The 15,129-nt window shown below is 36.2% G+C and overlaps 1 protein-coding gene across 1 annotated transcript; it reads right to left on the minus strand.

Moving 5' to 3' along the window:
* Positions 1-235: 235 nt before the first annotated feature.
* LOC137618962 (uncharacterized) lies at positions 236-634 on the minus strand. The gene has a single exon (XM_068349164.1). It carries the CDS (start codon positions 632-634, stop codon positions 236-238), a length of 399 nt encoding a protein of 132 aa, XP_068205265.1.
* Between the last annotated feature and the right edge of the window lie 14,495 nt (positions 635-15,129).

Raw genomic sequence — 15,129 nt, forward strand, 5'->3', positions numbered from 1 at the left:
ACCCACAAACACACCTACACCCGTGCCCATATCCACATGCCCACCCACACCAACAAACATATCCACACCCACACCAATACCCACACCAACACCCACGCCCATACTCACACCCACATCCACAAACACAAACACAAATACATTCACACCCACACCCACACCAACACCGACACCCACAATCACGCCAATACCAACACCCAAATCCACAAATGCAAACACATTCACACCCACACCCACATCAATATCCACACCCACACCCACATCTACATGTGTCCACACCCACATCCACGCTCTCAACCACACCTATGCCTACACCTACATCCCCACCCACACCAACAAACATATCCACACCACACCACACTGACACCCGCAAACACATCCACACCCAAATCCACACCCATTTTCCCACACCCACATTCACAAACACATTCACACCCATACCCACATCCACGTCCACACCCACACAAACATCAATATCCACATCCACACCAACATATGCACCCATACCCATAAACACATCCACACCCACACCAACACCCACAAACACATCCACACCCCCGCCACACTGATACTCGCAAACACATCCACACTCATTCCCCACACCCACATCCACACCCACACCCAGATCCTCACACATACCAAACTGACATCCGCAAACACATCCACACCCTCACCCACATCAGCACCCATACTCATGCCCACACCTGCATCCACATCCAAATCCACACCCACACCCATACCACACTGACACCAGCAAACACATCACACCCACGCCCACACCTGCACCCACACCCACACCAACACACACACTCACAAAAAGATCCGCATCCCGCCCCACACCCACATCCACATCATCACCCACACCCAAAACACATCCACACCCTCACCTACATCAGCATCCATACCCATGCCCACACCTGCATCCACATTCAAATCCACACCCACACCCATACCACACTGACACCAGCAAACACATCATACCCATGCCCACACCTGCACCCACACCCACACCCACACTAACTCACACCCACAAAAAAAATCCACATCCCGCCCCACACCCACATCCACACCCACACCCAACTGACACCCGCAAACACATCTACACCCATACCCCAACCTGGACCTACACTGACACCCACACACAAACACATCCACACTCACACCCACAAACACATCCACACCCACACCGACACCACACTGACACCCACGAACACATCCCCACCCTTGCTTGCACCTGAACCCACACCACACCTACACTCACACCCACACCCACAAACACATCCACACCCCACACCACACTGACAGACACCCGCAAACACATCCACACCCATGCCCATACCTGCAACCACAGCCACACCCACACTCACACCCACACCCCCAAACACATCCACACAAACAACCACACCCACACCCACGGCCACACCCACACCCCTGCAAAGAACCACACACACACCCTCACCCACAAATACATCCACATCCACACCAACACGTGGGCATTGTGAGTAATATCTCTCCCAACTCTAAGAGTTGATGGATTCATTATTGACTTAGCATTCATTCTACATTCATTAATTGTTATTAATGTTTTTATTTGAATGCAAATATACATCCAAAAACTATGAATAAAGGCAAAGTTGAATATATATATATATATATATATATATATATATATATATATATATATATATATATATATATATATATATATCTATATATATATATATATATATATATATATATATATATATATATATATATATATATATATATATATATATATATATATATATATATATACACTATTGCCCAATTTTCAGAATGTCGGTTTTTTTAGTAAGAAAACTTTAAAGTAAAAGAAGAAAAAAGCGTGAAAAAAAATGTTATTTCCTTACTATGCTGAGCTTGTGTTTTATCTATTACTTGGATGATACAACGACTTGGGACATTTGTTTACTAAATAAAAACGCCCTTCTTTTTTCTCTCTCTTCTTAAGTGTAGAATTTATGATTTATTTTCTTTGCTGGGAGAAAAACTGAAAAATATGAGCCCCTGTTAAAAGGAATATATATTTCTATGTTGTTATATTCGGAGTATTTTGCAGAGCTTCGTTTGAAATATGGTCAGAGGTTTTAGTAACCAAGGAGATATTTGTAGCAGAAAGAATATCTTTTTTAATGACTCATCGTTGAAAGAAATAACTTTTATCAAAGCAACAATAAATTCTTACTTCGCAGATGTTGCAGAAAATCATATTTGAATCCCTCAATTGAATTACTTTAAAAATAAAGGATTTGTTATCACCGAATCTTCCTCAGAAAAAAAGAAATCTTATTTACTTATGAACTTCCTTAGACTTTTATTTCTAAAGAGACAAAACTTCAACTGATAAAGAGTTCGATGTTCGAATGACCTTGGATCAACAGACAGACACAAACACATAGTTTAACCATCCAGGCTTACATTAACTTTTTTTTTTCAAATCTAAATGATAGAATTATATAAAGTAGAGAGAGAGAGAGAGAGAGAGAGAGAGAGAGAGAGAGAGAGAGAGAGAGAGATTTACGTATGCGATCCAAATACGCATTACCGAAAATTTGTTAATAGTGGCACAAGATCGTATATCTGTGTGTGTTTGTGTGTGCGTGAAATAATGGATATAGATACACTTATGTGTGTTCATGTAATGTTAAAGGAATATAAAACCTGATAATCTAGTAATGAAAACTGCCAGAATATCCAATGGAAAATGAAGCAAAAGAACCACCTTTAACGATTGTGATATATGATCTTGTTATGAAATCTGGACCCCTCATTCAGTTATGGTATTTTTCGCTTCCAAGAAAAAGTAATATTGAGAGAGAGAGAGAGAGAGAGAGAGAGAGAGAGAGAGAGAGAGAGAGAGAGAGAGAGAGAGAGAGAGAGAGAGAGAGAATGATATGTAAATAGTTTTGTTGTTAATAGAAAATAAGAGAAGGATTCAAATGTAGATTTGTGCAGATCTCAATAGGTCAGATGAAGCGTCCCATTGAATAATTAAGAAGTTGATAATACGTTAGGAAAATCAATCTGTCTAGTTTGATATTAGTTAATAAAAATCACCCATTTTATTCTATTTCCGTGATGGGTGGTTTAGAATTTATAAAACTTCTATCTCTCTCTCTCTATCTCTCTCTCTCTCTCTCTCTCTCTCTCTCTCTCTCTCTCTCTCTCTCTCTCTCCTCATGGCAAGTGTAGTGTTGAATGATTTACGAGATCAGTTAATTCTATAGCAAATTTCACCATCATCATCATCATAATCATCATCATTATCATCATCCTGTGCCTATATTTTCAGAAATGTTTGTCAGATTGTATAGTGAGAAGAATCTGCTTGAATGGAAAGCTGTAGTTGTAAAGAGATGGGATTAACTAACTGGTTAACTTGACAGGACAATAAAAACAAAATATTCTTGACTCAATAAATTTTTCAGATGATAATCATCTACTCAGAAATACAGTATATTACGTAATTCATTTTGTATTTATCATAATTGAAGAATTCATCAAAAAAAAAAAAAAAGTTATCAAACTTCCATCACATCTGCTGCACAGGGAATGGACCAGAGGATTTTGAGATACGAGGAACACATGTCCGAATGGAGGTCTTATAGAAAGTCACAGCAAGAACTTTAAGTTTGAAAATGACTGACAAAAGGAACAAAATTGCGTAATCCTCTGATTTTTTTTTACATGAGCTAGTTTTTTTAATTTTACATAAATTATTTCGTCTTCCCATGACCTCCCTCTGCGTTTGTCTATCTCTTGATACTTCTCCTCCCAATCTTTCCTTCTTTCCGTCTACTGTATTTCCTCTCTCCATCAATCTCCCTCACGATTTTATTGACATCCATAACGGTGTAGAAGTACGTGACCTCCCCCATCATTCGTCACTTCATGACCTGACTTTGACCCAACAGATTCTTCATTGTGTCACGTGAAGGCTATTAAGAGGTGCACGATTTTTGGTATGAAAATGAAGATTATATTATCTTTCGACGACTGTAGTGTATCTTGGTTATTACGCTATCGCAAAATCAATTTACAATGAATATAAAGATGTTATACACATGTGACACTGCTTTGCTATAATTTAGAGTAAAATGATATAACGAAACACAGTTTTTGAAAATTATACAAAATAACTTCACAATAAATAGAATATTTTTTTTTCCAATGTTTAGAGGATAATAAAGCAACCATTTAAAAAATGTACTACGTAATCAGAAGTAAAACAAATACACATGGAAATGGAGTTTCTCATAGAGAAGTGTGCATGTATGTATATCCATCGCCGGAGAGAGTACGGATGAAATACAGATAATAGCGGATGCCGTTCAGAAAGGGTGTATATACCATGGAGTTTTCAATCCGCTGGTCCGGGGCCATATGCTATTTATACCTGTCGGACTGACTATCAATGGGTGAATAGGAATCTCTCTCTCTCTCTCTCTCTCTCTCTCTCTCTCTCTCTCTCTCTCTCTCTCTCTCTCTCTGCATACATTAATCAGAAAACTCAATGGAATTACTCAGGCTTCATTAGTGATATCCATGCTATAAAAATATTGGACTGTACATTAACAAAGCATACGCACCCATTAACGCCGCATCATCATTAAATTCTCTAAGAAACATATTGTTCTTTTATGAAACGATGGAATCAGCCAAACCATCTCCCAACGCAATGATTCCAAATGGAATTTCAAAGTTATACAGTTTCCCCAATTATTATTTAAAGGAATCTTCACCCATTTTTAGTTCCAAATTCCAAAAAGGAAAAAAAGTGTCACCTACTTTCTCAAAATATATCTGTTCACAATACAATTGTTTCATGGTTGAATACAATTTATCCCCTGGCTTCCATGACACTCAAATAGTAGACTGACTTTAAGTTATTGCTCAGATTGGAAGTCATCTTTCCAAAATCATCTATAATCTCGTCTTATTTCTATTTATTCAGGTTTGACCTGAAACGATTGTTGTAGTATTTGTGGATTCTTTAGCAAATCATTTACTTTGATTTCTGGCTGTTTAAGTACTCGGGGTTTGAACATTATTTCTTTTACTTAATGTTCCTCACTTTAATCCAGATTTTAATCTGCGTTTACTAGGGTCCATATTCCCATGACTAAATCACCTCTTTTCTCAATGTATTCTCTTTTGGAAGATCTATTGAGTTCATTCCTTTCTTATTTCCTTTCTCTGGCTTCTATTTCCCTCCCACATTCTTCTTCTGTTCAAAAGGTGAAAGATGAATCTCTCTCATCGTTTCTTCTCCTGTGCACCGGAGATGACATCTCCACGAGATATTTTTTATCAGACTCTACAAATCCACGAAGTGAAATACACACACACACACACACACACACACACACACACATATATATATATATATATATATATATATATATATATATATATATATATATATATATATATATATATATATACACACACATATATATATATATATATATATATATATATATATATGTATATATATATATATATATATATATATATATACATATATATATATATATATATATATATATATATATATATATATATATATATATATATATATATACATACATAAATGATATAGATACATCTTTATATAAAGTTTATTATATATGCATTAATAATATTCATATAATTATAATACAGTGGGTGTGAGTTTCTCTCTCTCTCTCTCTCTGTGAAAGAAAAATCAATTTCATTTGTTCGTGCAATAAAAGGGAAAATGTTTTTGCAACATAAAGTATTTTTGAGCACCAATAAAAGCAACAAAACAAAGGAAAATATGAACACGACAGAAAGACTACAGAAACTGTATATTGGAAACCCTTTATCAGCTGAAGTGTCATATCATAATATAAAGTTTTTTTTATATATCTTTTTCCGAATGACAGATGTTATGGCACAGGGGACAGAAATATTGGATTTATATACTCCAAAAATAAATACAATACATCTCCATGGAATAGTAGAAGGTACGCAGCTGTAAGCTCATACAGAGAATGACTGACTGACTACCTTCGTGTTTTGTTAGAAACGGGATTATCTGAATGCATACTGTAGGTCATGGTTATGGCTAATTGGGTTATTCTGACTCTTGCCGCCTGAGAGAGAGAGAGAGAGAGAGAGAGAGAGAGAGAGAGAGAGAGAGAGAGAGAGAGAGAGAGAGAGAGAAGAAGAAACAGGTGATCTATAGAAAACATGTGATGAGCCAAATGTTTTATCAGCAGTAGAATAATCCAACCTCTGAATAATTGAGGATGGTTGTCTTGTCCGGACTCAGAGGAATCGGATTTCGTCTCTTTTAGCTTTAGATAAAGTTCATTATATTCTCTGGATTAATGAATTAATGCTATGTAAAACTGTTTAACATTATTTTGCATCTGAATTAGATCTATCATCCTTGAAAGGATATTTAAAGATTTAAAGGTTGTTCATGAATGGCAGAGCCAAGGGGTAGTGACAGTGCCTTAGAGGCTGACCATATATACGTATGATCAACGCCTAAGGTAGGACCAGAGCGGGCCAGGCAATGGCTGATGATGACTCAACAGGTAGACCTATAGGCTCCCAAAAACCTCCCCTCCTTAGCTCTCAATGAAGGTGAGGTTGCAGAAACTGTATCGAGCCTGACTCGAACCCCAGTCCTACGTATCGACAGGCAAGGACATTTTTAGTAAGCTACGACAACTATTTCAGTTATGAAAGGAAGCAAACAGCATACTTGATGAATAAGAATAAACAAAACGAAAAATGTTACGGAAAAGTTAGGGCAAAATTGCATATTGTTTACAACTGATGATGATAACACACAAAGGTTGGACAACATTAAAAGAATGACCAAGTGTACCTGTGTGCGCCTCGTGTGCGTATCAAAATAAAATAGTGTCATGGAAATGATTAGCTCAAGATAATGTTCTTTGTATTCTCCTGCGGCAATTATGCTTATTGTGTTAAATCTAAAAGTAATGTCCTTCTAATCTTCAGGATTTATCTCGATTCTTAGGAGATACTGTCAAGTAGAGGAGATTAATGCGGAAGAGGGAGAGATTTATGTTTGCTATACAGGAGAGAGGAGAGAGAGAGAGAGAGAGAGAGAGAGAGAGAGAGAGAGAGAGAGTAATGAGTTCTCCTTGCATTCGCATGGCAGCAGATCGATTCCAGCCCGGAACCATGAGTTTAAGCTGTTTACTGGAGAGGTCACTGCTGTGGGTAGGCCCCACAGTGTGGTGCTGGCCTTGCCCGGCTGACGTTCTGGTGAGCATCTATTCGGATGAACTGGAACTGAAACCAGACACCTTTTAACCTTTAATCCAATTTTTCTTTTTAATCTATCAACATTATTAGTCCAGCTTTATAGCAGGGTCGGCCACTCGGGTAAAATATCTCCACCTTTTTCTATTCATGGCATCTTCTTCCCCCAGCCTCACCCCAACCATATTCCTCCTGACCACATCCATGTCCGATTGCATTCTCCTCTTCTTCCTTCCCTCACAAAACATTCTCAGAAACATCACAATGGAAAACTGACAGTTGCAGAAAGTAGAAAACCTTATTCCTTCTAAATCTATTGACACAAAATACACTTTGAATTACTTTCAATTTGGATTTAGGTAATGTTATCATAATAGTATACGCAATGGACATGTGATACTTGTTAAATCACTTATCATATTGGAATAGAAAAGGACGAATAAAAAAGAAATATGGACGATTAAATTGTTATAGGTTACATCCATACATCCATCACACGACTCAGAGGACACAGACACGCTCTCTCTCTCTCTCTCTCTCTCTCTCTCTCTCTCTCTCTCTCTCTCTCTCTCTCTCATTTATTATGAAACTATAAAAACATTTTTTAGGTAAAATCTAGATTAGCGTTATAGAGCTCTAAATATCATCAGAATGTCTGGCATCTGAGGACTCAGGGAGATCTAGCGATTTTTTTATTCCCTTTTTTTCTGCAGAGAAATATTGTATAATGATAATGCATTGCTTTCTTTTTCCAGGGTAACTGATACAACAAAATAGATTTATCATAAACACGTACCATTATCAATTTTTTTCATACAGAATCAATATGAAATATAAGGACATAAAATTAAAGTTGTTTAATTTGATTTGTGTGACCCGGGGTCAGAGTGAGAGAGTCTCATAGCATGGATGGAGAGGGGGTTTATGCACTGATCATTTGTATATATGGTCAGTCTCTAATGCATTGTCCTGCTTGATAGGGCAATGTCACTGTTCCTTGCCTCTGGCATTCATGATACAGGTATTAATGAACATTATTCAACCGGAGGTGGAATTGCCTTAATTGTGAAGAATTTATTGCTTCACCAGAGGTGTCTTATTCCTTGCTAATGATGTATATTGACTTTGGCTTAGTTTGTTGTTATCCAAACGGTATCAGCTGGTTGGATGTTTAATCCATTCCTACGCAAAGGAAACAAACGGGGATCCAATCAAAATTAATGTTTACGACTTTTTACAAAATAATCAGCTACTGTACTACGACAGTTACTTTCTAAAAAGGATTCATCCTACATGTTTTCTGGAACAAAAACTAATCACTTTTCATTCATCAACGAATGAAAAATCACCAAGAACTGATTGGGATTTTTCGACCAAATTATGTATCATTCAACATCTGCTTATGCTGTAAAGTTCAAGGTTATTATTATTATTATTACTAGTAGTAGTAGTAGTAGTAGTAGTAGTAGTAGTGGTGGTGGTGGTATCTAAGCTACAACCCTAGTTTGAAAAGCAGGATGCTATAAGCCCAAGGGCTCCAACAGGGACAATAGCCAAGAAAGAAAAGGAAATAAGGAAACAGATGGAACAGTATAAGTGGTGTACTTATAAGCAAGGTAGCTCTCCCCAAGACAGTGGAAGACCATGGTACAGAGGCTATGGCACTACCTAAGTCTAGAGAACAATGGTTTGATTTCGGACCGTCCTTCTCCTAGAAAAACTGCTTACCATAGCTAAAGAGTCTCTTCTACCCTTAACCTTAACCTTACAGTGCAGTAGATTTTTTTTCTTTTTTTTTGTCATTTTGGTGTTGTTTGGTGCATGAGGAAAGAGGATAATATGTAAAGAATAGAATTTACTATCCTGGGTATGTGTAGGCAAAATAAATTTGAGCCGTAACCAGTGAGAGATGAATCCAATGTACGGTAGTGTTGTCTGGTAGTATCTCAACGGGTGGCTGGTACCCTGGTCAACATACTGCAAATAAGATTTGTAAAACCGGATTCCTTTTAAAGAAATAATTAATTTTTCTCAAGTCTTATTGAAGATTGAACAGAATACTATCAGTCAATATTCACGATAATAAAATCTATGTTTTCTAACAAAAAGATAAAATAATGGAATAAGAGACTATAACCCCGATTAAAAGGGGAATAGTTGTTAATGGAAATCAACACATCATTAATATTCGTTGAGTTTAATCCAATGGTAAAAGGAGGAGTTACCTTTGTCCTTCTTTGTGTTTGAATTACAAGAGTTAATATCCTATTGCCATATTTTGTGAAAGGAAATTCTAAGGGTTTATTAGTATTAAATAGTCTGCAGATTGCGATAAAGAATATACAGGGCATGGTAGATATTAAACAATGTTTGTATTTTATAGTTACAATACATTCTCATTTTGAAGAAAATTAATTTCATATTAACATACTGAAGCAAGACGATAATGTTGATTGATATACGGGGCTTATAATAATCAGAAATATCTCTACACTATTGATACAGTAGTTGGATAGCCTATCTATACTTCATATAGATTATTATGGATAGTAATTTTCACCTCTATATAATAACCTTTTGCTTTGGGTTCCCATATTCATTCAAGATCATAGGAGACACATCAGCTGTACTAAGAAGGGGAGAGTTTTATGACTGAGATATTATCAATAGCACTCTTCACTAAGTTAATAAGATTCTTGACTGTAAGAAAACACTTTTTATTCAGCTTTTAAGGACAAATTGCAAGCGATTAAAGTACCCTGTTTGCACCGGGGGCATAATGGACCCAGGTTAATCTTTTTTCGACTTTTGGTGATTCTGTGTTCCCCAAGCAGATCTGTTTTCTCCATAAATGGGGCGAATCTAGTCTTAAGACTTTTTTGGGGGCGATTTTCTGAAGATTTGAACTGTTTCCGTAGGACGGAAGGAAACTGGATTTTAAATAAATGGGTTTGACCTGTTTGAGATAAGGAAATCTGCTGATCTTTTGGGATAAGGTCAGTTCAATGATTTGGGAAATTAAAGGAAAATTGAACGTACATAGAATATGCAGAGAGAGAGAGAGAGAGAGAGAGAGAGAGAGAGAGAGAGAGAGAGAGAGAGAGAGAGAGAGAGAGAGATGAGATTGATAATCTGAAAGGTGTCCCATTTGAAAGGCAAGTAAGTCAATACATTGCATCATGAAGTTGTTGAGGTCGGAGTTTTTTCTCTTGCAGAAATTTGAAGTCGTTGAAAACATGACAAAATCTCTCCCATCCTTATTTCAAAGAAATGGTTAGGAGGATAATTACATGGAATATAAGTCATAAGATCTGGCACTGGGGCCGGGAGGCTATTCATCGCCAATGAGTAACTGGATGTTGCTTCAAACCTAAACCTATTTTAAGTGTCTTCTTCAAATGACCAAAGAGGATTAAGGAATTCCAGCAAAAGAAAGCAAGGAAAGTTTAATAGTGTTTCTCATTTTCTAAATCAGAAAGAAATAATCTTTCCCAAGGAAATAAATCTTTCTAATTCTCATCATCAAAGAAGAAATAATTTCTTACAAAGAAAGAATAAGTTTTCATTTCAATAACGTTGGTAATTTTGATCAAGAAAATTCATCTTAACTCAATTTCCAAACAAAGAACAAAAAACCCTGAAACTCCAGACCATTTGGTAATGAGATGAAAATGTACTTTTCTGTGCACAATTAATTAAGGGAAATTCATGACAGAAAAATAAAATATGTTGAAACAATTAGTCTTTTTTGCCTTCAAAGTTCATGTCGGTTTTACTCTCAGAACTTTGGATGTTGGGATCCAGTTACGTTTAATTATGATGTTGACGGAATATTCCAACATTCCAAAAGAATGGGAATTGTTTAGTCATAACTTTTGTGGTAAATATGAACAGATGATAAAAAATATTTTACATAGAAGTTGATGCGAATATCAACAACAATGGTAGCAATAACATGATTTGATAAATAGAGAAAAAAAAGAACAACGATAATCATGATAATAAATGACAACATTAAGAGACCTTTGATCTAACTATACAAAAGAACCACTTAGATAATGTGCCTCTATCCAATTACCCTGCTTCGGACTCTCTCTCTCTCTCTCTCTCTCTCTCTCTCTCTCTCTCTCTCTCTCTCTCTCTCTCTCAATGTGTCTCCGTTCATAAACCATTATTCCAATGACATGATATTTTAAAACCTTCATCCGTCAACATAGTTATTTTCCAAAACGACTATTTTCGTATTTCTCTTAATTTACAACTTAGAAACAAAACATCCTCATTTGGTTTTTCTTTTGCTTTTTCCTGTTACTTATATGTCGTGATAAGTAGTCGCCTCTCTCTCTCTCTCTCTCTCTCTCTCTCTCTCTCTCTCTCTCTCTCTCTCTCTCTCTCTCTCTAACGACTGATATTTAGCCTATTTGACACAACAGATTTCAATTTACTATTCATATGTTGTGATGAAACCTGGTGACATGAACGATATATTATGCGAGTTGGTATCATTACAAACTTCACATGTTATTGATATGGGATACATGTGGCGGACTATGAATAATGCAATGATTTATTAGTTTTTAGACTCCTGTAGGTTACAGTTGTTATAACAATGACATATTATATAATTGTACACAAGGTTATACATACACGATGCGGTATGGTAGTAGTTTGGAAATTGTTCTCTCTGTGAAAAATAAGGCAATGGTTATAAGAGCGGATTTTATTGCAGTGATTTATATGGATGGGAAGATACTTAAGATTTTCAAGTACTGACACCCAATTACCTCAGTATATTAAAATCAGAATGATAAATGTTTAATGTAAATGAAATAGGATTTAAAATTTGTATTTAAAAAAAGTATTCATGAATAGATATATTTTTTATTAAAAAGCATATTTAGATAAAGAATAAAAATTTTCATTGTAAATACACTATATATAAAATAAAATAGAAATATTTATGTAAATATACTAATATATATATATATATATATATATATATATATATATATATATATATATATATATATATATATATATATATATATATTATGTGACGAACCACTGTGCAAACAATTACCCCTTTATAATGGGCGGTAGTTCTCTTCACACAACAAAATAGAAGTCATATGGGTAGACTTCCAAATTCACTTGTTTCTTATTACGAGTGTATAAGATTGTTGATTATGATCAAATGTATCTTCTTAAAGCTGGTTGCAGACAACAGAAGCACCAATAGCAGGATAATTGGAGGACAGGAACAATAAACTATGTTATAAACAAAACTTTAATCTTACTTTAAACAAAACAATGAAAAAGCACTTCAAAACAACAATAATAAGCAATGCAAAGTGAATGGGTGCGTAAGGTAGATGAATCTCGTGGTGAGAACAATGTATTCTAACAAAACAATAAATTTGGGGTTACCTTATAACATGTAAGGTAAGAAAACAGGGATGATTTACAGCAGGAAGGCGAGTGTAAACAAAAGATAATGAGAAGAATGGAATGAAGATGGCGCTGAAATAAGGTGATGTATTTACAAAGAAAATGGAAAAATAAACTTTAGACAAATCAGATATGTTAGCATATGTACAACATATGGGGATATCACAGTCCCCCCTTGTTTTTTGTTTTTTTCCATTTCCCGAGGATCAACCGAGGTTATCCTTGATAATGAGTCTGCCACAATGTTTTCTCGTCCTGATATGGCGATTACTTGGATATTATGTGCAGATAGTATGTATGACCATCTTAAAAGTTTAGGGTTGAGAGTAGTGGACCTATGGAGATGCGACAGAGGAGAGTGGTCGCTGTAGACGTAGATCGTGTCTTGTCCATCAACATAGATCTCGTATCTCTGGATGGTAGCTACGATGGCGAATAGTTCTTTCTCCACAGTGGGCCAATTTAGTTGGGAACCCATAAATCGTCCACTGGAATAAGAGACTGGTAACAGATCAGCTAGTGGGGGCAGGTTTCCTGTTATGGCTGTTATTGGAGCAGGATGCTGTAATAAAATGCCCCCATATCCAAGATCACTAGCGTCTGTTTGGAGATAGAATGGTTTGGTGAGGTTAGGTGCCATTAATATAGGAGGAGATGACAAGTAAGTTTTTAGCTGGTTAAATATTTGATCATGTTGCTGGCTCCAAGAAAAATTTACTTTTGAAGAAGTTAAAGCAAATAGTGGTCCTGTGAACGGTGAGAAATTTGGACTGAACTTAGAGTAATATCCTACCATACCTAGAAATCTTTTTAATTCCTGTTTGGTAGTTGGAACAGGATAAGAAGTTATGGCGCTAATATTTGCATCATGGGGTAATACTTTACCACTGCCAACTCGATGACCAAGGTAAGATACCTGACCTTTGCAAAAATTACTTTTTGCTAAGTTGATCGTTAATCCATGTTGTTTCAACCTTGAGAAAACTTTTATCTTTTGAATATGGTTTATCCATGTGTCAGAGGCAATAATGATGTCATCTAAATATACAAATACTTTTTCCAAGTCCTGTAAAATTAAAGACATTACTCTTTGGAAGGTGGCAGGTGCGTTGGCTAATCCGAATGGCATTACATTATAACTAAATAAGCCAAATGGAGTGATAAATGAAGAAATTTCCTTTGCCGTTTCTGTTAATTTAATTTGATAATAACCCTTCAACAAATCTATTTGGGTTAAGTAGGTCGAATTACTTACTTGGTCAATGATATCTTGTATTCTTGGTAGAGGATACGAATCTTTAATTGTTAAATTATTAATCTTCCTGTAATCGGTACAAAGACGAAATTTACCATTTTTCTTTCCTACTAGGAGACATGGGGAAGCCCATGGAGACGCACTGGGTTCTGCCAATCCTTCTCTTACTAAGTAGTTCACTTCTTCTTTCATGATACCCAATTTCTTCTGTGATGTTCGATAGAAAGCTTGTTTAATGGGTGCAGCACCTGGTTGTAGTTTGATGTCATGATCTAGCATGGTGCATCTGCCTGGTTTATCTGAAGTTATACTAGGAAATTCATGGAATAAAGCTACTAAAGATTTACATTTTGATGCAGATAAGGGTTTTAGATAGTCTGATAAGTTTTCCAAGATCTTTGAGTTTTGAGAATCCTGCCAAGATGCAGTTATTGGATCATCTGTAAATTGATCCATAGGACAATCTATGTATGGTATGGCACTAGTAATCATTACCGTTTTATTTTCAGCTGTTGAGGGAGACAAATAGGCCTTTAAGAGGTTTATGTGGACTAATTGAGTAGACTTACGCTTATCTGGAGTGGCGATTATATAGTTGGTTGGCGAGATACGTTGAGTGATGGTATAAGGTCCCTGGTATTTCTCTCGTAGGGGAGAGCCTGCAATCGGATGGTATAGCAGCACTGCATCTCCTACTTTGAAACTTCTGGTTTTAGCCTTTTTATCATAGTTAATCTTCATCTTCTCTTGAGCTGTTATCAAGTTAGTTTTGGCAATGGAGTGAAGATCTGAAAGTTTCTTGTTGAGTTCTGAAATATATTGGGAAAGAGGTACCTCATTATCTCCCAACTTCAGGATGCGTTCTTTGACTGAACTGAGGATAGTTCGTGGCCGTCGACCGAAGAGTAGTTCAAAAGGTGACATACCAGTAGACTGATTTCGAACTCCTCGTATGATGTACATGATCAGTTCCAAATCGCAATCCCACTCGTTACCTGAACTATGGATGTATTTCCGGAGAAGATTTTTAATGGTCTGGTGAGTGCGTTCTAATGCTCCATTGGTCTGTGGATGGTAAGCTGAGGATGAGACTTGGGTTATATGGTAATCTTTCATAG

Source organism: Palaemon carinicauda, chromosome 25 (genome assembly GCF_036898095.1).
Source record: "Palaemon carinicauda isolate YSFRI2023 chromosome 25, ASM3689809v2, whole genome shotgun sequence".
In the NCBI taxonomy this organism is placed as follows: Eukaryota; Metazoa; Arthropoda; class Malacostraca; order Decapoda; family Palaemonidae; genus Palaemon; species Palaemon carinicauda.